This window comes from Poecile atricapillus, chromosome 3 (assembly GCF_030490865.1).
Source record: "Poecile atricapillus isolate bPoeAtr1 chromosome 3, bPoeAtr1.hap1, whole genome shotgun sequence".
In the NCBI taxonomy this organism is placed as follows: domain Eukaryota; kingdom Metazoa; phylum Chordata; class Aves; order Passeriformes; family Paridae; genus Poecile; species Poecile atricapillus.
In genome coordinates, this window is record NC_081251.1 from 41,632,718 (window position 1) to 41,657,834 (window position 25,117).

The 25,117-nt window shown below is 38.3% G+C and overlaps 1 protein-coding gene across 4 annotated transcripts in view; it reads right to left on the bottom strand.

Moving 5' to 3' along the window:
- Nucleotides 1–214: 214 nt before the first annotated feature.
- Nucleotides 215–25,117, bottom strand: part of SIM1 (SIM bHLH transcription factor 1) — a 53,995-nt gene continuing 29,092 nt past the window's right edge. For 2 of the 4 annotated variants that reach the window (XM_058836657.1, XM_058836658.1), the window contains exons 9-11: nt 20,144–20,309; nt 12,428–12,833; nt 4,239–9,753 (exon numbers count right to left, since the gene is read on the bottom strand). In XM_058836657.1, coding sequence (XP_058692640.1) covers nt 9,023–9,753; nt 12,428–12,833; nt 20,144–20,309 — 1,303 coding nt within the window. In that variant the 3' untranslated portion in view covers nt 4,239–9,022. Of the gene's footprint in view, nt 516–4,238; nt 9,754–10,455; nt 10,515–12,427; nt 12,834–20,143; nt 20,310–25,117 lie in introns of those variants that run through there. The other 2 variants (XM_058836661.1, XM_058836659.1) reach the window with 2 other exon arrangements.

Here is a 25,117-nt window from a genome sequence, read left to right on the forward strand (position 1 = left end):
ATTTCTGGGTTCTATTTTCCAGGTGTTAGTTTCTGCTCTGCAATATATGTTAATACTTTTATTATAGAATACTTTTATTTATAGATTAAAAAATTATATAGATCAAAAAGGAAAAATACAGATAACACGACAAAAATGACGAAACTGATGACATTATGATAATAATGAGTAAATGAAAAATAGTGATAAGATGAACAGCAATAATGAGCATCTAATTATTTACATGTAATTTAATGCATGTTTAGAAAATGACCCAATGCTGAAGTTTCCCTCTTAGATGCATCTGGCTGTAGCTTTTGTTTTTATTTTCAAATACAGGTGTATGTGCTCTGGTCTCAGTTTTCATCCTTATATTCTGTTTGCAGGCCAGAAGTGATGACGTTTTGCAATGCAGCTAAAGTAGCTTGCATGTTTGGTATGCTGAAGGCATCTGTCATCTTTTGTCTGTAGCTTTTCTGAAAAGTTCATCACCTCCATTCCCTCAACCAGTAGCTTTCTTGTAGCAGAACTAATGCCTGTGAGAAAAAGATTGCAGGGTCCTCAGTATGACATTTACACCAGCTGCATAAAGAGGGAAAGGGAAAATGGAAAGCAAGCAATGGAAACTGTTGCCAAGTATTACCAGCCATTTTCCTTATCGAAAGGAACACACAATTTTCAGAATCAGAGAAGAAGCTAGAGCAAGATTATAGACCAAGATCACAGACCAGGGCTTGGGGCAGAAGAGAGGAAAGGGAAATAGAACAGATACTTCCTGTGAAAGATAAAAACAGGAGGACAGACTGTGGGAGAAAGGCAACGACATACTGCAGCAAGAGAGGTGTCTGCAAGGAAGAGAAATCTTGGTAATGGTAAGGCTGAGCTATTTCTGTGTACACACAGCCTTGCACCTGGCCTCGGGACCAGAGTTCAGAATGCTGTGTGCATGAGTCCATCAGGCTTTGTGGTGTGGTGGACAGCCTTTTTACTCATACGAACATGAAGCAGGCCATTTGTGACGCTCTGACAGTCAGAGGAGCTGTATCAAATGAAATTGCTGATGCTGAAGCCTCTGATGGCCACCATATGTGACTAGAGGAAGTTCTTGATGGTATTGCACTCTTTTATTACAATGGCCATGACAGCAGATTTCCTCAGTGCAGACCAATTTTCCAATGAGCATGGAAGTCAAGAATGAATAGACACCAGTGGGCAATAGCTACCTTCAGGCACCAGGAAAGAGACTAAGGAGAAGGCATGGAAGTGGCAGGACTTGAAGTATGCAGAGATGAGGATGATACTCAGATTGTTGGAGTGTTTAACATGGAGACAGTAGGACTATTGTCCTATGGAGGACAATGTGGTATCACAACTGCTTGCAACTGCTTGTGGATCTCAATGTCTCTTCTTCAGTGTGGGCTTCAGAGAGAGAGAGGTAGGCTGAAAAAGGGCATTCTGAAAGCCCTCACCTGGGGGGGAGGGAGGGAGGGAGGGAGGGAGGGAGGGAGGGAGGGAGGGAGGGAGGGAGGGAGGGAGGGAGGGAGGGAGGGAGGGAGGGAGGGAGGGAGGGAGGGAGGGAGGGAGGGAGGGAGGGAGGGAGGGAGGAAGGAAGGAAGGAAGGAAGGAAGGAAGTGGCGGAAGGAAGGAAGGAAGTGGCGGAAGGAAGTGGCGGAAGGAAGTGGCGGAAGGAAGTGGCGGAAGGAAGTGGCGGAAGGAAGTGGCGGAAGGAAGGAAGGAAGGAAGGAAGGAAGGAAGGAAGGAAGGAAGGAAGGAAGGAAGGAAGGAAGGAAGGAAGGAAGGAAGGAAGGAAGGAAGGAAGGAAGGAAGGAAGGAAGGAAGGAAGGAAGGAAGGAAGGAAGGAAGGAAGGAAGGAAGGAAGGAAGGAAGGAAGGAAGGAAGGAAGGAAGGAAGGAAGGAAGGAAGGAAGGAAGGAAGGAAGGAAGGAAGGAAGGAAGGAAGGAAGGAAGGAAGGAAGGAAGGAAGGAAGGAAGGAAGGAAGGAAGGAAGGAAGGAAGGAAGGAAGGAAGGAAGGAAGGAAGGAAGGAAGGAAGGAAGGAAGGAAGGAAGGAAGGAAGGCACTTAGCATATTTTGCACAGCTAAACAGCATAATTTGGTGAAAAGATGGCACCATTTATTACCTGCATGAGAACCAGGACCAAAATTCAGGCCAAAGAGAGGGCAACTGCCTAAATTAGCCCATAGGAAATGCCATCACGATGAATGCAGTCTGAACTTCTAACTCAGTGCTTCAGGTATTCCTCAGTCCCCAGTAGTGTCTCTAAAAACCAAATGCCTACACCCATGCAGGAGCAAAAGGCTGGTGACAAAACTGTGTCTTCATTTTATGCATTTAATGTACCTGAGACTCAAAACTGACTCTTCTGTGCATCACACTCCTGATGCTTATGTATTTGCTCTGTCTTGTCAGTTGGAAATATGTGAACAACCGCTTTCTCTCCAGAGAAAGCTACTCTCTCACCGGACCATATCACCAGTCTCCTACTACTCTCTGAGACCATCTCTCTTGCATTTGCTCACAGCAGGGAAGAGACTCAGTGACAGTGTCTGAGAGGATGGAGTTTGATGGCTCAGAAACTGGCCTAGAAAGTAAGAGCTGTGACTCAGAACTCAAGCCCAAAAGGACCTAAACCCCAGAGCAGGCAAGGGCTGTAGCCTCTCAGATGTCACACATCGGCTCCTGCTACTCTGGGTCAGTTGAAACGCCCAAAAACAAAAGCTCAGGTCATAGCCAGATTTCAGGCCTGAGTGCAGCTTCTCATAACTTGTCACCTATTCCTGTGTCAGAACACTGCTGTTTGAGTACACTGTTTTAAGCACCCAGTGGGCATCATGCTCCAGGTCAGCAAGCTGATTTAGCTGAGGCACAGGGGTGGTAGATGGCTTCAAGAAACAAGACAGATGATTCACAAAGTAGATAATTAATTAAGTTCCTCCTTAAATAGTATTTGAGCAGATTGAGGCATCTTGAATGAGGTAGCAGTTTCTTATCATAGTTTGATAAACTCCATTCAAGATTCAGGGAGCATTTAGGATTCACAGGAACCACTACAAATTACTTCACCCTGTCCCCTCCAAATGCTAAGAAATACTCTCATTAATTAAAATAGATTCCTGAAAATGTATAGTATATAGGACAATCCTTAGTTTAAAAATCTAGAAAAACAGACAAAAATTGCATATTGGTAGCTATATTTTAAACAAACAGAAAAAAATCTTCACATAATAAATACATCTTATGCACATTAACTCCAAATTTACTTCAGAAAGCTATTTACAATATAAATAATTATAAATGGGAACACTTTGCAAGATATTGTAGACATAACTAAATTATATTTTCTACATTACATTCCAAAGGAAAACTACAGATGTTATGCTACAATGTCACTAGACCCTTTACATTGCAAAGCATGGTATTTGAAACACTGGCAATCTGTGTCTTTTTGTCCATAAATGTAACCATTTTTTTAAAGCAAACATGAAATTCTTCATCATGTCTCAAGTGCTTTCTTTTTGTTAGATTAATATACTTTATGCATTGAAATATTTACCTTGGGAAAAAGTTGCAGTGCCCTAAATGTACTTTTTTTCTAATAGACTTTATTTCCTTAGAATGTAAAGGTGCCAACATTTCGTATTGTGTGAAAAAGACTGTTTCTTGCACTTTGAAACTTTCCACTGTATCAGTAGCTGAAAAGGAAAATAATAAACACAGTCCAAATCGCAATAAATAAAAATGTTTAAAATGGCATTTGGAATCCTAGAACAATAGGAAAGATTGAGAAATTTGTGTGAGAGGGGAGTTAAATAGGGAATGCAACCAGACAAAAAGTTTTTTTTTCCTCCTGTATTTGATCTTTCCTTTCAAATACAGCTTCATAGATGGAGTCGTAAATTAACTCTTTTCAAAAAGGGATATATTCCTAACAACTTAGAGCCAGATTTATCTACAGAACTCTTGTATACATAAGCTAAATGCCAGAGTGAATTTAACCTCCCAGCATTTTTTTTCATTAAGAAATGCCCCAAGGAAATGTGAAATGGAATCACACTAGTGCTCTTACTGTTCTGAACAGAAGACTATTTAATTTTTCTGGTTTTCAAAATAACAGCTAAATCCTCAGCTATACTTCTAGAAGGCTTTTGAGACACCAAACTGAAGGGCAACAGAAATCTGAGGGGTTTTTGATTTGCAGTTTTTTTGTGTTGTTTTTGGGGTTGGTTAGGGGTTTTTTGGTTTGTTTTTTTTTTTTTTTTTGCTTCTCAGTGCACACAGCTGAAATATTTAACCATCAATACCGACTGCAAATAAAATAATTTCTCCACCACACTGTGGAGCTATCTTGAGCTAAACCAGTATGCCTACAGGAAAGCATGTTCATCCACCAGTGCTCCTAAAAACAAAGCCTGTATTGCCTTTAGACTCTTAGGTGCTTTAAGTAAACTTGCAACTTCAGGAAAGAGCAGGGCCTGAATCCATTTGCTGCCAGACATTAACTGTAGCCACCTTAAAATAGACATAGCTAGGTCTAATCCTGGTACTGTGTGCTATAATCCCTGGTACATATAGGTTTGTATGCAGAAGGTCTGAACCCAATGTGTATGCCACAGTTTTGTTCCATGACTGAAAGGTTACCTGACCTTTGGAACAGCCAGGCTGATTTTCTCAGGTGGCTGTGCCTTTTCCAGAAATACTATGAGACCTTTTATTTTTTCCAACTCAGCATGCTCACATAAGTGAACATATTGGTGGTTAACATACTTAAGGATATTAATGAGTAAATGCTGCATGTGTAGAGACAAAAATGAGATTCAGATAACATTGATTAAAAGAGTTTAAAAGAGCAGAATTTCACTGTGCAACCCACCGCAGTATTACAGACAGATCAACAAAAGCCATTTTTAAAGCTAAAGAAATACTTTTGGGGCTCTTCAGCTGGGAGAGATGCATTCATTTTTTCAGAACACAAATAATCTCTTGTATAGAAACAGCCATTAGAGTTATCATCTTCCATAGTTCCATACTCTCATTGAGATTTCAGGAAAAAGAATTAAAAAACAACCATCAAACCTATTATCAGAAGTCAATTTTCCTTCCCTTGCACATGTTAAATAGTACGTTACTCCAAAAAATGTTCCCATTTGAATAAATGTAACAAATTGCTGAGTAAGGCTCTTCCTTTAATCTAAGACTTGCTTTGCAAATTTGTCCAAAATCACAAAATCTATGCCCATGGGGTGTGATTTTATATAAAGACTAGAGGGGTTTTATTATTTCTTTAAACAAAAGAGATATACTAAGATTGTAATGCACAAAAACCATAATGCACCATCCACTGATATCAATAAGAAATTATTTGAAACAGCTGTGGTCACTCTGTATTTGCAGTAGTTGTAAAATATTAATTTAGTGTCAATAGCAAACCAGTATTATGTTAGAGAAATGATGCAACACAGCAATTTATTTTGTTTCTGTTCCAAAACACAACATGCATACCCCATTCAAAATGATAACGTTTAGCTAACGTGATACATTTGAAACCTATTTGGTTCAAATGCCTTGCATTTTTCAATTTTGCAAGATATTTCTTCCCATTTGATTTGAAAAAGGGAGAAACATAATATACATATATATATATCCTTGAAGGATACTAAATGAAAATTTGAATTACATAAATATGTAATGGAAAAAGTAAGCTTTATACCATACTGAAAAGCACATGTAATATGAGCTGCAGTGATATTATATGCTATAATTAAGATTGCAGACTTGCTTTCATGTAGCATGTAGCATGCAGAGTCTATGTTTGCAAAACTCAATGCTTTCTGTCAATTAAGAAGAAATTCCTGGCTATCTAAAGAAGCAGGATAGCAAATAAGCTGACAAAAGACATCCATCTCCAGCATACTGTATTGAAGTGCTAAGGAGTGCCAGTTGCTGGAATCCCATGAGGAGAGAGGGCATCAGCCTTTGCTTGTAGCACATGACTGACTGCATGTAGAGACATCTCTACTGATTTATTCCGTTCATTACAGTGCATTTTTTGCATTGTAGTGGACTAGGACTATTGAAAATAGGATAAATAACTACAGTTTTTGGGACCATTATAAGTAAGGATGGGAGATTTTTATTGCATAGCACACTGGCTTTTTTTCCCTAGGTGAAGTCATGTAGCATCATATGCTGTGCCTGTTGGTCTTTCTATCTTTCAAAGGTGCTCGTCAGAATGCAAATGCAACAGTCCCCAGAGAGTGGTTTCCTGACTAGTTGTGGCCATTAGATCACAGCCAGGGAACTGCAGCTGGTCTGCAGAATTCTGATGCCTTCTAACTAAATGCTTGATAGCAAGAGTGCTTCGTGATCCCAAGAAACTTGAGTGCTGAGAAAACCCCTTTCATTCAAACAGTTTAGGAGACTCTTTTGTAATACAAAATAATATTGACACTTAGGCATGGTTTTTTATGTACTTGTAGGGATAATATGATACCATGTACCTCTATTCTAATTCGCTTTGCAAATTGTATTTTAATACTGTAAAATGAGACTCCAAGTACAAGTTTATTCATATTATTCATAGGAACAAGAGAAATAAATATGTATCCAGAACTAAATTTATAAAAATACTTTCTTATTCCTATGCTCTAGGAATATATACAATTGTTGGGCTGAAAGAAGTCCATTTTGGTCCATTTCCTCCTCTGAGTTAACGGTTGTCAATGTTTTTCTTCCCCGCGATATTTGCCTTATTATCTTAAAACAAACAAACAAAAAAACCCCAATCTGCTTCTCTTCATGACCTTTGTTATCCGTTTGGCAATGAGTCAAATAAATTTCTTGCCAAATCATTTTGTTCTCATTTTGCCTTGGCTATCATTCAATGCCCTGTCTCTCATTTCTGCCTCTAGTTCAAATAGTTTTAGACCATTATTTATCTCTCCTCTGTGCAGAGTTTGGTGTACATCAGTGACATTACCCCTTACTCTTTTCCTTTACAAAGATGACAGACCCAGTTTATTTAAAGCTTTTATTAGATCTTTCAGTCTCTTTATCTTTTGCTGAGCTCTGCTCCACCTTTTCTGTTACGAGGTTTAGATAATAAAGACCAGACTGTGTTGTTCTCCCTTGTGTTCAACGTGCATTTCACCAGGAGCGATCACACTGCAGTCAACAAAGGTTGCTCATGGAGTAAGGTACTACTCAATTCAAGATTCACAATCTGCTTTGGAGTGATCAGGACTATACACAATATTCCAAGTTCAGAGAGGTAATTTCCTCTGCTTTCAAGTACATCTCTACTTACGTGGTTTATAATGTTATTATTTAGCTTTTGCTTCTGATTAATTTTATTTGGAAACAGTATTTTTAACCCACCCATAGCACGCTGGTTTATATTTAGTCCCATTGATGACTCAGTCCCATATGTTGAGCTTCTGAATGTTACAAATTAAGCTAGTCTTAGAGCTAATCTCATTTTAGTAACCACCTCAGGTCCCCTTTCCTCCACACTGGCATAAGAGGGAGCAGTGGTCCTTCCTGTTGCAGTCAACTTTGGGACCATATAAATGCCATACAAAAAAAGGACAGATCTAGCAATTGTGACTACAAATGCCCTATTTTACATTTTTAGCATATGTTTGCATTTATTCTTTTCCAATCAGTGTCTTTGTTCATGAGGTTATTAAAAATTTTAAAAAATTCCTCAGCCTCTTTTGATGTCTTGTGTAACTCTAGGACAGGCCCAGATAATACCAGCATTCTTAATACAATTTAATTCCTTGGAACACTGATTTCCCACTACTTTTTTATGTATATATGGCTGATTTTGATATCCATAACATTTTCTGATATTCATTAAATTATCTGCTGAAATCAAGATGAGAATTCATATTCCTTTTTCAAGGTCATGCCTATTACCTCACTGTGTAACAGACAGAGTAGTTATGATACTTCATGCTCTCTTAATTTACTCCAAAACTTTATCAAAGTTAGACAAACTGCCAGTTTTTACCTATTCTTGTCTCATGAATTTTTACATTTATGCAACTGCATTTGTATTTTACAGCAATATTGACTTCCTTCTGTGTTTTAAATTAATTCTTAATTATTCAGCTGCTTTTCCTTATAAGTATTACTAAATAGCATACATAGCTACAGGGTTAACTGTTTACCTTGGACCACTCCTAATTCCAGTCTATTCTCCCTGTTTCTCCAGGCAATTTTCTTCCATTTCACTCCACTACCCAGCATGGGTAACCTTTCAAAAACAGGAGAAGCATCTCCCATCTCTACAGTAAGACAAGCAAGCCCTTTACGTTTCTCAAAACTACAGTGAGAACGCCCCTCTCTTTTTAATACAGTAGAAGTAAATATTTGACCATACTAACCATAAGGATTCTTTTCAAATCAAGCATATGTAAATAGCTGTGTTTGTGAATACACAAGGACATAACAATTCAAGGAGTTCTCTCTTCTTCCTCCCTTTTTTGATTTTATATAGGTCAGCCACGGATGCTTTATACCACACAGCAGCATAACATGCTTGGCCTTTGTGGAGTAAGCAAATCACCACAAGTACACATTTGGCTGTGTATTTTGAAGGAACACATCCCAACTTCCTGTGTAAAAAGAGTGCATAGCAGTTCTGTTGCCTGGTACCTATGCAGTTCAGAAGATCTGCCCTTGGCAGTGTTTCCAAACAACACCTCTTACACAATGTGGATAAACTGCTCTGTTAGCCTGCCACAAGCGCTCCCTGCCTGGACCTCTTCTATCCTTCTCAGCATGCATGACACCAACTTTGGGTTTAGCTCCATTTACTCTAACCCTGCATGCCAGTGCATTTTTTTTTTTTTAAGTAATATGCTTTAACTAACTTATCCCCCCAAACTTTAGGTTCTTCTTTCTAGTGCACTGTGGTATGGGAAATGCTGGTAAGGACAAGGGCATGAAAACATATAATATCTTCCAATTAGATCTCAAAGGTTATTTTTTAAAGCACAAAATTTTTAGAAAATAAATTGTCAGCTTCCATTGGTTATTATAACAGATGTTCCCTTGTGTCCTTGTGCTGGATCTTGCTGCATCCTTAAGTGAGAAGTCACATCAAAGTGGGATCCATTACAGCCTAGCGAATAGTTTCTAATTGTTTCAGTGTCATATAGATGCTCTAGGGCGTATCCAGTTAGCGTGTAAGCATGCTTATCAAAGTACTGCCTGTGGGAGCTGTAATAATTTGGAGAGGCTGCTGGGTGGTCTCCTTGGGTTTGATGAGGGGACATGTCTGAATGCAAGTAGTCTTTAGCAAGCACCAAACTAGATTTTGATATTCGATCAGAGCTGGGGCTACTTATCCTGGACAGTGTTGTGGGGCTGTTGTCATAGTCATTTTCATGTGGGCTCATAATCTTTCCATCTCGCTGCTGGAGGTGTTCACAAGGAGAAGTGTTGGCAACTGTTGGGACACGGCAGACGTCCACTGCCAACTGCTGCTGAGGGTAGTTTGCAAAACAGATAGCGTGCTTCTTCCCTGTGCCATTAATGGAGACCAGTGGGTCAGGAGTGGTTTTCCGCAGCTGTAGCCTGTTTTCTTCCTCTTTAATCATTTGCTGGGTGGCTCTTATTAAAGTTTCAATTTTGCTGGGCTCATGTGGACTGTTCTGGTACTGCTCAGTACGGTATCGGTCACCTGACTCGCTGGCAGAGCCAGGATCAGGTGAGCTAACAACACTGTCCTCATCCCAGTGTCCTCTTCCTAGGAAAGAGAGAAATGAGACAAGCACTGAGGCTTTAGGAGGCAAGTGATCTTGAACATGTAATCTGAACCTTATTTCACACACAGAAAATCAAGCCAGAGGTGAGTCGTAACAGTCACCAAAAAAGATCCCTTGTTTTTCAGTGACAAGCTAGTTTCCAGTGTCTCCACTTGAAACGAGTAACACAGCTGAAAATATATAAAGAGATATAAGCACCTCAGCACAGGTATCTGGTGCCAGCTGATATACTCTTGGACAGCCAAGCACCTGCAAAAGACCAGCAGGGATGGCACCAACTCTAAAGCAACTCTGTCTTCTGGAGCAGCTAGAGGTCAGGCAGGGTATCCTAGGGCATGTCAAAGTTCCCTCAATGCCAGTGTTCAGGTTCCTGGCCCCTTACTACCTCTTTGTATCAACAAGGTCTGAGTGAATTTAGGCCATGGTAAAAATAAACATCTCAGAGAATTACAAATGTACAACATTCCAGCCTTTCCAGGAGCTAAAACAGAGACAGCATTGAGAAATAGCTTGTGGTCATGTAGAGACTATGCAGGTTACACAACAATAAATAACCACAAGTAATGACAGAACTCTTCTTCAAAACTCAAGAACCCATAGATTTTAGATGGGGGGACTGTAATGTTATATCCCCATGCATAAATATTTGCTTTTGAAATGGGAAAATATTACAACATTCTTACCTCTCTTTAAAAAATAAGGCCCATATACATATCAGAGAAGGTGTTCAGCTTGCAAGTAGCTGAAAGGACAGAATCATACCTGTCAGTTCTTGCCAGGAAGAAAGTAAGTGGCCCCAAAACCTTAATGGTCAACATTATGATAAAGGGCTTGATTTGCTGAGGTACATTCCTGCAGGAGGACATGTGTGGGACTTGCACAGGTTACTTATCAGTACCTCTGTCCTGGCACACACACAATCTTCTTTGGGGATGAAGCACACTGAGTTGGCTGACAGTACTCCTCAAAGGAAGCCCATTTTCAGACTAGCACATGGCGTTTCACCTGTTCTGTGTTGGGCATACAGATGTGTTTGGGTTGCAGACCAGTGCATTGCAGAGATCATTACAAAAATCGGTGATGGGCTTTTACAATAAAAATATCCTGCCACTGCTGGGGAAGTACTGTACTGCGAGTATCATGGGCATGAACTTATCCTTCACATCCTCTTAAGACCTGAACCCAAAATGCCAGGGCTAGTCAGGATTTTTCCCCAAAACTACATGCAGACTGAGGACCTACTGAAAAATGTCACACTTGATAAGAAAGAAAAGTAAACCTGCAGCAGCTGAAATTACAGCAAAGCCAAACAGCAAACTGAAACCAAATTATATTAGCCATTTGTGATAATTATTCTTGATAGAAGTATGAAATTAATATCTAACCCTTTTCCATTTGTACCTTGGTATGATATTTCTATGCTCAGCAAGAATTATCATGCATAAAATATGCCAGCAAATTATCATACTTTTCTAGATTCTCTTTTTTTGAGAAGAAAAAGCTACAAAAACACAGTTGGGCAGAAGGATGGAACAGACACAAGGAAAGAGGCATGATCTCACAGGAAAAGTGGAGAACAGTGCTCATCAGCAAAATTTTCTGCTGCTTTCCTTTGCTGTTTTTTCTCTGATTGCATTTCCTAGTACTTGCTATTTAGTATTTTTTTTCTAACCTCAACATAATTTTCCTCAGGTTGGAGCAAAACAGTTCTTTTTTGTTTACAAAGCCTTGTTCTGCAGGTCAATGGAATAGTACTAATGTAATCTGCTTTGATGAGTTCTCTGGAGGCAACATTTGCTTTGACAGATTATTTTGTCGAAAAACTTTTTTTTTTTTTTTTTTTTTTTTAATATGTTACATCCATTCTTAAAACCTGAATTCTGACTTTAAGGCCAGTTACTGTCATCCAAGATTCAGCCTATAATTTTAAAACCAATGACTTTTGGACTTTTCCAAACCCAGTATCAGGCTTTCACTGTGTTTTTTTTTGTTACTTTCACCCCCTGAAAATGTGCTAATGCACTGAGTTTGCAACCTGTCAGAAACTAAACAAAATTTCAGGCTTGGTGTTGAAAGAATAGAAGGATTCAAATTGGCTAAAAATTATAACTGAGGATAAATATCTGAAACCAAAAACAACTGTTAATTTCAATAGCCAACTTTAAATAAACACCAAATCATACAGAATCTAGTAATAACCAGTAGGGAAAAAAGCCATTTGGAGAAAAATTTCTCCATTGGCTTTCAAGATTTTTTACTATCTAGCTTGGATTTAGCTCTAATTTCTTGCTAAATATATTCCGTCTGAAGTGTCTTGATCTTAAGTCAAATATAAACCACTTTTCTATCAAGTAGATTATTTTGTTTATATTTTTAAGATCATGCTTAAAATCTCCCCAGTCACATGTTTCCACCTTAATTTCACAGACTGATGAAGATACAGCAAAATTATATTTTGCTGCATATAAGCCAGACTGTAAAATTCAACTCAACTTGAACTTTAAGTATTCCTCATCTCCACAGATGTGATCTCTGAGACAAGAACATACACCAATAGCATCTCACTTTCCATCTTTCACATAAACAGCTGTACGTTTCTGTCACATTGCTTTAGCTGAGACGGTGTCGCTTCTGCAAATCCTTGTTATGTCTTACCATGAATCCTGTGCACTGACGTTATGTGGGGCATACTGTTCTCATATGCTTCTCTGCTCTCAGGGGACGACTTAGTCAGAGGCAATGCTGAACGAGAGCCCCACCAGCTCTCCCTTCCCGGCTGCGGCGTGCCAAGGAAATACCGGCCGGCTTCGCATCTGCCTCCTTCACAGGCCTGAGTGTGGAAATGCGTGTCATCAGTCAGCCTGGAGTGGTCGAGTGCAAAACCGTAGCAGAGCGCGCTGCGGTCTGAGTACTGTCTGTAGGCACAGGAGACGTCGTGGTGCTGGGAGCTCGGTCTGTCCGCAGGCTCCAGGAGCTGGGGAGAAGCCGTGTCGGTCAGTGGGCTCCCACCCCACTGGCTCTCATGGTCAGACTCGGACCTCTCAGTGTGAAATCCAGAATACTGCAAAACAGGAGAGGCAGCATGGAAATTACCACACCTGGGTGAAATCTGCAAGTAACTGCACTGGGAACGCAGGGTATGTATGTGATAGTGTGTTTTTTGTGAGCGTGCCCACATGTCTGCACCTTCTGATTGGGCTCCTGGTCCTTTCCTGTACAACACTCTGTAATGAGCTCACAGATGACAGGACAGACCTCATGAAAATCTAAAACATCCCATGTCGGCCCTTAACAGCCATCTCCTTTATGATGTGTAATATTAGGCACAGCAACATCGACGTTGCGATTCAATATATTTTTAGTATGTCCAGGTTTTTCTTGTTGCTTTGAAAGCTGTGCTTATGCTCAGCCTAGGTGCTCCAATGCACTTCAGCAAAACACTTCCAAAAGGGACTGAAATAACACTGCTCCTGGAGCATTCTCACACATCAAATTGAAACCTAATGTCTTTGAAAGTTTATTTCCTAAGGGTTCACTCTCTTTCCCTCATATTTTGTTTGTTGATTTTTTTTTCCCTTACTTGGAGTTATATCTTTGAACTTCTTTCCTCTTATTAGTAGGGAAAAGAAAGCTTCTTGTAAATTCTGCGCTACCGGCATTTCTGTAAGGTAAAGCTCTAAAGCAATGGCAGATAGGTAGGAAGCTAAAAATCCCAGCTCTATTGCAATATGGGAACAAGAAAAATCCAGAAACTAGTTGCCAGTAAAGGTAGCTGCTAACCAAAGCAGGCAGAGTGAGCATTTTTCACCCTCACTAAAATAGGGCCCTCCCAACATACAAAAACAACTAGTAGGTAGCTGGAAAATTAGTCAGGATAGGAACATGAGCATCTGTTTAGAGAGACGTAAGGGTTAAGTTAAATGTCGCAGATTTCTAGATATTCATAATGAATGTTTCAAACTTTTAGATATCTTTTGGGAAAGGAAAAGAATGTTTATTAAACCTCCTAGGATTTAGCTATCTCATTTTTAAATCTTTTTATTTATTGGAACTGTCAAACTTCACGGAACATTTTTAAATCAATTTCACCCATGATTATGGACTGGGATGAGACCAAAGCTGTACATGCTCACGTCTTCAGCACTGCACATTCATGTCACAAATCAATCTATTACAACATGAAACCTTGGAATTCTCCCATTCCATCACTCACCTTCCATATGCCCACTCTACCTTTTCTTTTAATAGGCCTAACATAAGGTTACCTTCCTTTTCATTAGATTAAGTTGCTATGAAACTCCTCATTATCAGCCAGGATCAAGGTTTTATGCATTTACCAATCGAAAGTACTGACCAGATGTTTGGCTTACAGAAACTTAAACCATCTGTGCAACATCAGTAGAGTTTTTGGCATTTACTTGGGCATTTCTTCAGTATTTCAGTTTATATTTGTGAATACAGTTTAGGTTGTGAACATGATAGGTTATTTAAAGGAAACAAAGGAAGGGTCATGGCTTTGAGGAAGTCGATTATATTTTGTTATTAGTTGTCAGAAGAATGCCCATAGGCAACAAGCCTACCAGCAGACATGGAGGAGGTCAGAAAGTTACTACCACGATAGTCCATCACAAAGGCTTAGAGATGAAAGGACAAACATGAATTTTCATGAAGGTTAGATAGTTACAGAGCCACAAAAGGGTTCTTTTAAATGCCAGTAATTCAACATACACTAACTAGGAACTTTATTCAGTCACCACAGTGTTATGTCATCAACTGGAGCATCTGTCCCTTCTATTATCCTTTCAGATCTAACATCTACAAACTGTTTAATCACAAAGACACCTTCATAAATAACAGCTGAATTATGGTAAGCTTTTTTGCTAAAATGCACAGAAAAAATTAAGTTCCCAATAAAAAAAAAATTAGAAATTATTAACAAGATTAACAGTTACTAAAATTTATCTAGAATGAAAAATCAAAAAGAAAACTACATTTTAATCTGGTCTTAATTTTAGAATTATTTTTAATGCTCTTTTTGGATTTGATTTGTATAAAACAGATTTTTTTAATTTTAAAAATTAAACAGAAATATTACGTAGTATAAGCCTAAATGCAAATATAGAAAAGTCAAGAGTTCATTTATTTCTTATTAAAAACAAAACTCCTAGGATGTATTTCTTTTATGAGGAGGACAAGGAAAATTAATTTCCAATAATATAATAATGAAATTTCTTTTTTGGACTATTTATTATGATAATAAATTCCAGAGAGTCTTTCAAACTGAAAACTCTTAATTTTCTTCAGCTCTACTAGATATTCTTCTATTAGTTCTCTTTTTCTAAGGACACTTCAGCGTCCAACATAGCTTCTCTTGAAGGGAATATCTTAATTTAACTGAAAAATTGTACAATTTCTGCTTTTATCTTGAACCTAATTACAAAAGGCCTTTGTGCACTTTTATTAAAGAAAGGGAAATTATCTCAAAGGGTTTATGTTTAGTATATCAGAAATGCACTGTGTGATGTCTTATAACCATGTATCAAGACCAACAATACTTGACTCATCTTCTTTGTACTTGATGTAAATGAAGATTATTTGAGATCTGACCTGTGACAGCTGCTAGGCCATGGACAGAATTAAATTAGCGCAGTCAATTGTTTGTGGCTCACATTTTCTGCTAAGGTTTGATATGACTACTTACTCCTAAGGCATGACATAAGCAGACACACGGCAAAAATACGTCTAATTCCCTTTAAAGCCAGCCACATCTCTATTTGGCATCGTCAGGCTGCCTCCACTGCTGCGGTCCAACCACTGCCTCTTCTGGGAATCTGATGTTGACAGGTGGAGATTTCAAATACGGGCATGTGTGACATGTTGATGGGGGGAGAAATGAAAGGGTGATCAAAGATATTGCTTTACTGAAATGGGAGTAGAAACACTATCTCTCAAGTCAGAATTAGGCTCCCATATGTCAAGTGATGAAAGACCATAAAAAATTGAATCAGATTTAATGAAAATTATGGCAAATTAAAATCAGTTTGTTTTTTTTCAATCCCAGTCATGTCCCAGCAGAAACATTTTATTTTATGCTAATTTCTGCTTTCTGATTTCTAAATTTATTACATTATAGTTTTTGACAAAATTTATTCAGCAAATAGTGATAAAGAACTTCAAACTGGAAACATCCAAAATCGCTTCAGGTTATTTCTGAATTGTCATCTGGCATAAAGAACAACAAAACATAAATTAAACTGTTCTCTAGCTGGTCCCTGGAAACTGAATTGTCACCTCTGAAAATGAGAAGTATCATCCAGAGTGGTAATCCAGTGTACAACAGAGTGAGAGCAGACCAGCAGGATTAGTACTGACAAAGAAGGGATCTGTGGGCCATCACTAATAAATTTTCATTTGGAGAAAAACTTCAGGGGGGCTGAAGTTACAAAGAAATAGGAAGATATAAATTCTGTGTCTAAGGAATCTTATCTTATGAGAGTCCATGGAAGTGTATTGGGCCAGTAGACAATTTAATATTTCGCGTGTGATTTTCTTTTACCTGATCTTCCATTCCTACAGGTGTCTCACTGGCCTCAGGACTTGTCCTGTCATACACAGCAACCTCACCCGGATCCGCATGCCACCCCAGATGTTCTAACAACAGATATTATAGATATACAATTTTTTTGGCGGCCTACTCAGGTTTTTATCCTCCCAGAGTCCTCTTTTCCATGAAAAACTTTCACTACATCAGCATTAGCAGCTTTTCTCTTGATTTGTGTCTGAGCCACGAGGAAAAAAACATCACAAAGGCAGGCTGCATTGTACTAAGAACATATGCACACTTTTAAATCACTTTTATCTTACATTTTACTAATGTAATCCTGAAATGTAAAATGTGCTCTTTTCTCATTCACTATTATAGGCACAACAGATGGTGAAAGGCTTAGATTAAAGTAATACAGCATGTCCATTAAAATAACCCCCACTGCTGGTGACTCTTCACCAGACCAGGAGTTATGTTTACTATAAAAAGAGGGGTGGAGTGTGCTTTGCTTTTGAACACACTAGAAGTTGCCAAAGCTTTAGGCTACAGGAAGAAATCAAAACAAAACCCAGGCTAGCTAGAATTCAGCCTGTTATCTTTACCTCATTGGGTGATATGCCCAAATAGAGATGGATTGCAGAATAAATCCAAAATAGCCATCTAAAGGAGATATAATATCAATATATCTCTGAAATCTGATGTATTAATATATACCTAGATACCTACTTGTTAATATATACCAATACCTATAATATACACCGTTTTTCAAAAATTTGTGTATTCTGTAATACACACCAAAGCCACCATCCAACAGCTCTTAGGTACATCCTTACTTGTATGTGTACTTTCATGAGATACATATAAATATCTATATATGTATATAGATAAAATCTTTATCCAAGAACTAAGATGAGATATGAAGCAATAAACATTTGACCAGATCTCACCATGAAACGTTTCCACTGTGGGCAGACAACAGGCAATTTAAATATTTTTTAATACAATCATCATTAATGGGATATTAAACTCCAAAGCAGACCAGATGATCATAATTAAAATGTTTTTCCAGTCTTGTTATTGCCTGTGTATGGAACAAATGAGGTCCTGGGCTAATACTTGGGAACGCAGAGGTGCAGGGCTAGATTTTGGGAGGCCCTCACAATGATGATGATGATGATTATATTGTGGGGGAAGACTACAGGCATCTTTTCACCAACTCATGATTTCCTTTTTCTGCAAATATCCATCAAACCTTCATCTGCATGTTTGGGGTTTTTTCCCACCATCTCTTTCAGCTCTGTACCTCCCTGGTGGGACAGGACTCTTCAAACTCTGACCAAATTCTGCAGCTGGGCCACAAATTTTGGGTTGCTCTCCTCTCTGCTTGCCTTTCCCCTGCCTGAGGCTAGTTTCACAGAGCCCACTAGCCCACTGTACTAACAATACACAGTGTTGATCAGATGCTGACCAATGCCTCCAGTTTAATGAACTCAGTTTTACTTAAGAGTCTGCAAGTCCCACATTATGTTTGCTTTTGCATAAGATTTGAGGAAAAAAACTTCAACACTTTGGTCTTAGATGACCAGAACATCCACTTTTTGCCCTAGCAGTAAAAATTCAGCTGAAATGCATTAGTATAATTTTTATACTGTTCACATCTCACATACCTATCTTAGGGACACACAGCTGGCAAAGGTGAAGGATTCTCACTCAGCACACAATAAAGCATATGACGTCTTTTTCTCTTCAAGAGAGAAGCAAATTAAATGGTAAGGGGAAAAGATAAAAAGAAACTAAAAAAAATGGGACCAAAATTATGTACCTTTAAAATCTCATAGGTACCCTTGACTTTAGGAAGTATTTTGCCCACTGCCATTATTGTACTAATAAACTTCCTGCTTCCTTTCCTCACCATGGCTCAGGCTCCTGTGTAAGCCAAAACCCGTGACCTCGCTCTTCAGCTGTGACTTTTAAGTCACATTCTAATTTTCCTTTCCTGACTGGCAAATTACATGGGCAGGAGACTGAGGGACACAGGCCGTGCCACCTGCTGCATGTTCTTCACAACAGCTTCTCTTAGTCTTTCAACAGTTTATTGAGTGGTGGAGAAGGATGAGAGGGAGGCAAAGCCAAGCTGCCAGCATTACTTGTGGTGATGGGCTGCAATGAATGGTATGACCATTTTTCAAGATACTGGCAACTAACATGGCTGCTTGCTTTTGAATGATGAAATATGTGACTTTAATATCAGGCAGCTGGTAATGAGGATGCAAAATGAAAGTGGAGACTAAGTGCTCTGGGCTTTCAGACTACAATTCCAGATAAACCAAAAGTCACAATGCTGCACTGCTCATTCAGTATGCTTTTCTGATGACAGATAGAATAAGGAGGTCATACTTTCAGAAGTCAGATAGATGTGGAAGGATAACAATTCTTCAGCTGGGATTGTCCTGCTAGCAAATGAATACTTTGGAAAGGACTGTAAAAGGCAAGATGAAATGTAATTACAATATATCAAAGATAGTAATAAAAAATTAATTTAGAATTATTTGTACATATCTTCCCCAATTCTTTTAAACAGTTTGATTACAGCAGTTTGATGTAGGGCAATCAAGAAAAAGGCTCTTTTTACAACCCACAGAAACATGTATGAACAAGTGAGCTAGAATAATCTCTGACAAAAGTTAGATTCTTAAAATTAGGAATTCATATCTAGGTGCTCAGTTAAATATTTCCTGTGCCAAAAGCAGATGTCCTTTAACTTAAATTCTTATCCTTGGTACTTTTGAAAGGAAAAAGAAAGCAAGGAAGTGATGCAAACATTTGGGACCATACTGCACACTCTCAGAGGTCCATTTAGAAAACATTGTGCCGGCAGAGAAACTGTAGCTATTAAGGTCATTATCAGTTAAATATTGAGGCTCTTTAAATATTGTACTAAATATTGGACTCTAAAAATACATAGCACTTCAATGTTACATTGCGAATGCATGCATTTATATCCAGTTTATTTATATATTCATTTATATCCTCTTAGGTAGAGGTATAAGAGCAGTAGGACTTGTATCATTAGTAAAAGTCGTGGTTATTTTAGTAAACATGTTTTTTGAGCTGAAAGTTTGATAGTGTAAGGATACAAGTGCTGTGACATTGCCTGCAGAAATCAGTTGCATAAATGTATCGTGTAAGTTTCACTTCAAAGACCCAATTGAGTCTGGTCCATTCTCCAAGTTGGGACATGTTCCTTACATGTTAGGCTTGAAAATGAAATCTGGGAAATTAAAGTCTACTGATGTCAATGACCACCTCCTACCGTTCTCTTCCTTTCAAAGCTTTACATTCAAAAAAGTACAGATTTTCTTATTCCAATTCACCGAGTTGGCTGACTGCTTTCCCTCATCAAAAATCATTCCTCTTGACTACAATTTCATTATTAACTGCTATCAAATATCAGGCAGCTTTCTAGATTTGTTGGAATTAGTAAAGACCAAGTAAAAAAAAAGAGCAAGATTTCTTAAATGGCAAAACTCACAGTCTTCTCAAACCAAGTATTTCAAACCCAACATTTTCACTTGTCCTTCTGTCCACTTCTCATTAGCTCTGAGCCCTGTGCTACTATTGTTGTTGATAATGATTTATTATGTATGCTGAAACATAAATGTTTCCAGCTTTTTAGAAGCAGTTTAAAGAAACATATCTCTGTCTCAAGCTCGTATAACCTGCCGTCCTTTATTCTGTTCTTTGGCCCATTCTAGTTACTTGGGTAAAGCAGCAGTCAAAATCAAGATATTCAAAAATATTTAGTTTAGTTTTTCAAAGACAGCTACCTGTGGGTATGGTGATGTCCTTGATTTTGACTTTGTGCTTGAGAGGCGAGATTTACTTCCCTTTCTATTATCCGTTATGGTCGGAGTTGAATTTGCGTAAGAGAATGCCGGCTTGGTAGCAGTGACCTGATCCAGGGAGAGCTGTAGTCCTTTATATTCAGTATCCCTATATGAAAGGCAAAAGGGAAAAACAAACTCACTTCATGTTTTAATGGGAAACATTCCTTTCTTCTTAGTGGGGGGTGGAAACAAAAGATATTTTTAAGAAAAAAGAATAAAACCACCCAGGGCAGGCCAGTATATCCCCCTAATACATTTATGGAGTATAGCTTACTAAGCAATAGTACTATTTTTATACTGAAAATATGATTGCTTTTTTGCATCCAGCTGTTATCATCCTGATCTACTTTCTTCAGTAATAAAAAACAATGTGATGGATATTTCTGAGATTTGTGCTACAGGTCTACATTGGCCACATAGCTAAGCAGTAAACAGGATACATTTTCCTCAAAACTCTTTTAACCGCGCAACTACAAACTTACTATGTGTGTATTATATGTGTGTTCACACGTGTGTATGTGGGGTGCACATAAGAGCTTAGAGAGATGACTAAATAAACTGAACAAAACAAATTTTTCATGGGAAACTTTTAATCTCTAAGATCGTATTTTTCATTGTTTAAGAAGTTTCAGGCAATTGTATAAGTTTTTGGGGTTTTTTGCTTTGGTTTGGTTTTTTTTCTTCTACAAGTCTTATGAGTGTTCATCCATTTTTAGTTTCTTATACCAGTTTACCAGTCAGAGAAAATAGCTAAATAAATATAAATCTTGTGATTTTAATAGCCTGTCCCTCACTCAGAAAATAATAGATGTTTTCTATGGGGAGCTATATATAATGTCAGTTTTTGAAGTTTGGCATTAGTTTCTTCAAACTAATGAATACATAAAAGTAAGGAAAACTGGCATTGTTCACAATGTCTTACTAAGCATAACGAGGGCACATGCATTGGACTGCACTCCTCTGCACACATCTGCATGTCTGCTGATACCCAGGGGAGTAACAAATGAGCTCTCTGGCTTTCATGTAGTCATACGGAACCTATTCTGACAATGATTTATTAAAAGAGAGAAAAGCAAGAGCTTCTTCCTGACCTACCTACCTGGATGAAAAGAGGAAGGATTCTTTTTTTTTTTTTTCCTTTGTGTTATCAGTAGAGAAGTAAGGGATAAGGGAAGAATAATGCTTCTCTTAAGCAGTCAATGAGGCAACATGTTCATTCACACATTATCCCATGCCCCATCTAAACCTAAAGAATAACACTTAATGAATTAAATTTATAATTAATTTTTCACCTAGCTTTAGCAGCAATATCTTGGTCTATAATCACACAAATATTGATGTATAAGCCATAAGAGTCTAACATTTTTTAGAAAGAAGCTGCATCACAACCTAAGCATATTACAGCTTAGTATACCGAAATGTTTTCAGATAAAAGTCAGGGTTAGAAGAATAAACTTGATAAGTTACCAAAAAAAAGTGAAATAGGATGAATCTTTGAGTAGCCACTGATAAACCTGCATAACAAACAGATTAATTCATCACAGTTCTATGATAATTTTTTTTGTGTGTCTGGTGAAAAGCAAGCTTATTGGTTGAAGAGGCTTAGGTTTTTTGGCAATGCAGACAATGTATATGTGTCTGTGTATATAGAACACATGGAAGTAAATCCCTGACATTAGAACTGCACTTACTATGCTGTTTCGAGTCCATAGCAGACAGGGATTTGTCAAGTATAAATAGTGCTTTGTAATGCATAATTATTTCTTAATGAGGTAATTTCTTCAAATTTTAGCTTTAATAGAGACAGGTCTCTGCTAGAATATCTGCATTTCAAATATCCTGTCGGCAGTGAAATTGTCTGAGTATGGGGATTTGCTTTGGCCTCTTTGACAGGTACGGCTTGTCCACATATTTTGAAAGCATTAATCTTTCCCGTGGTTACCCTCAAAATTTTCATCCAGACACCTTGACTTGATATGCAAAGCATCTGTCTCCATAATTGATTCCTATGAAATTATCTCCATGTTATATAAAACACAGAAGATGTCAAACAGTCTTCATGTTTAACTGCTACAATTCATGAGATTCTATCATTAGCCCTGAAAGAACTATTAGTCTCATCCTGATATACACACTCACCCTAACTATTTGTTATAAGAAGAGGAAGGATCCTGTGTTCTCAGTCAGGAGCTGATAATATTAACACCAGAAACTAAAATTAATCAAAACTAAGTAGGTGTGTTTTCAGAGACTTAGGGGTATGAGGAGGTTGCATTTTAGCTTTAAGCCTACCAACCCTTTTACCTCTGGTTTTGCTGGAGAACCCATAGATCTCCTGCCATTAACTTCCCATCTCTGTTTTTTGCTACCCTGTAAGCATCTGCTGCTTTCTTGTGTCAGTGAAAAAGTTTTAAAACACTAGGAGAAATACCACCCTGGTATTCAGACCACACTGTCATTTCAAAACTGCTTCTCTGCTGCTACTATATATATAAGGGTCAAGCATTCAAGTATATAGACTACTCTCTGCAATGTTTCTAGGTCATGGGAACCAGAAAAAAAACCCAACAAAACAGTCAAACCAGACTTACCAACACCTTGCATGCAATTCTGTGTTACTTTTCTACATCCTTGGCATTGTTATGGTGAGGGCTCACCCTCACATAACATTACACCTTCGAATAAACAAGACAAGCCTGTATTTGCATCCAGTTGCTTAGAAAGTAACTTCATAAAAAATAAATGAGAATAAAAAGACTGCCTGAAGTTCTTGCTGCCAGATGAAAAGTTTTCTCTTAGAAAAAGAAGATTCCTGTGCTCTCTTTGCAGGTGAAATACTGGATTTTTTCATCACTGAGTCATGATACAATACCATCTCAACCCTTTCCTAGAAGAGCTACCCCTCAGAACAAACAAGAGAGATACCAGCACACCACTGTCAACTGCTCAAGATAAATATCAGAAGTTAAAAAATAACAAGGAAAGAAAACACGGAGGAAGGTCCAGTGGCCTCAATATCAGATGCAAAAATGTTCCTTTAAGAAATGAAAACATTTTTGAGTATATCCATATGCACTGTGAGACAAAAGACTAGAGAAAGCAGAACTCCTAGTGATATGCAGACTACAGATAGAAATTCTGACAACTAGAGGAATTTAAAAAACTTTCATCAACATGGAACTATAATTTCCACATTCCTATTCTCAGACCCTCTATTCAGTCACAGCCAAACACCAGTACAGCATCTTGTGTTCTATGTATAATTAAATAAAAGGTGATGGATACGAGCCTCTCCCTCCAAGGTCCTCACCTTCAGGATCCCACAGGGATCCATACAGTCTACATCTATCTACATGAGACTGCTGAGAGAGAGAGTGATATGGCATGTGTTCAATTGCTAACAGTATGTTGCTGACAATCTACTATTTATCTCATTTTCTGATGCAACTATCATCACTATAAAACATCAGAATAACTCCAGGAAATTAGCTCTTAAATGAAGAACAGATGGATCAAACTGAATCCAGACAAGACCAAAGTGGTGCTTCTTTGCAAAGGGAAACACATTGAAGACCTCCACCTTTTCATGATGGGAAACAGCCATTCTTTCCACAATTGGATGGAAATTCTAGGTCTTCTTTGACTCCTCAGAGAACGTGAATGCATATGGTTTTGGAAGCACGTGGTTCAAAACTTGTATTATTCTTCCTCTATTTTGTCGTTTCACCCCATGTGAGAATCTGGCTGGTATGGTCAATGTATCAGGCACCTACAGACTGGATAACAAGGCTTCACCATAAGCAAATTCAGAAGACAAAGCATAAAATCTCCTTGCTACAATATGCTGCTTCCCATCTTCTTCTCAGATCTAACTCCCAGAAGCATTTCCACTTTATGCCATGTCTCTGGCTCTTTCAATGCTCTTCATAAGGCTTGAACCTAATCCTGAAAGTACTTATAGGCATACTACATGTACATGGCAAAAAACCGAAGATCGATGACTCTACCAACTGCATTTCTCTGCAATGAAGCATCTGAAAGTTGAGTGCAAAACATTCTTTACTAAAGACATCCAGTTATGGCAAGCTGTCAAGATGGTGAAGGACAAGGGCTGAAGGAGCAGAATGTTTGGAAGGGGAAGCCAATCTGTACATGACTTGGATGCCAAGTGAATCTGCAACTTATGCAAAATCTTCTCAAAATTCAGCTTTGGAACACACTTTCTGCCTAATACCATGGCCAAAAGGTACTATATGAAACAAGGTAGCAACAGTCTAGCTAATCAAAGTTTGAATCGCTAGCAGACAGACCAAAAAAAAACACCAGTAAGAGAGTATCTGAGCACCACAAAACCTGAGTTCTCAGCAAATATGAGAGTTTACACTAATACAGTGACTAAACATGTGGTTAGAGCTCACCATCAAAATGAAAAGAAAATGAGAGGGGTTTTTTAATCTGAGCTTTTGGAAGGAAAAAATATGAGGAAAGGGTGAGTCAGCACTGACAGAAATAACGTTGGGAAGACAGATGTTCAGAGTGGCTCAAGACAAACTAAAACTGTACAGACAAGCTGGGCTTTTATTGCAATTGTGCTTCTTCAGTGAATAGGCTGATGTTTGGGACTACTACAGCTCACTGTAGAAGTGAGACATTAACATTAGACAGCTAAAGGCACAAATAGTTTTCAAGATATTAATACTCCCTACTTACAGAATATGTTGGCTATGGAACAGAAGAAAACTTAAGCCCTGAAAAATTCTCACAAACAGAAAGAGCAGGTAAATAGGATGTATCCAGAGGAAGAAGTAAAATAATGACATCCATTAGTAAAGAATAAATACCCAGATTCATCCAAAATTGCTTAAGAAGGGCAACCAGACTCAAGAATACAGATCTTATATATCCAGAATTATA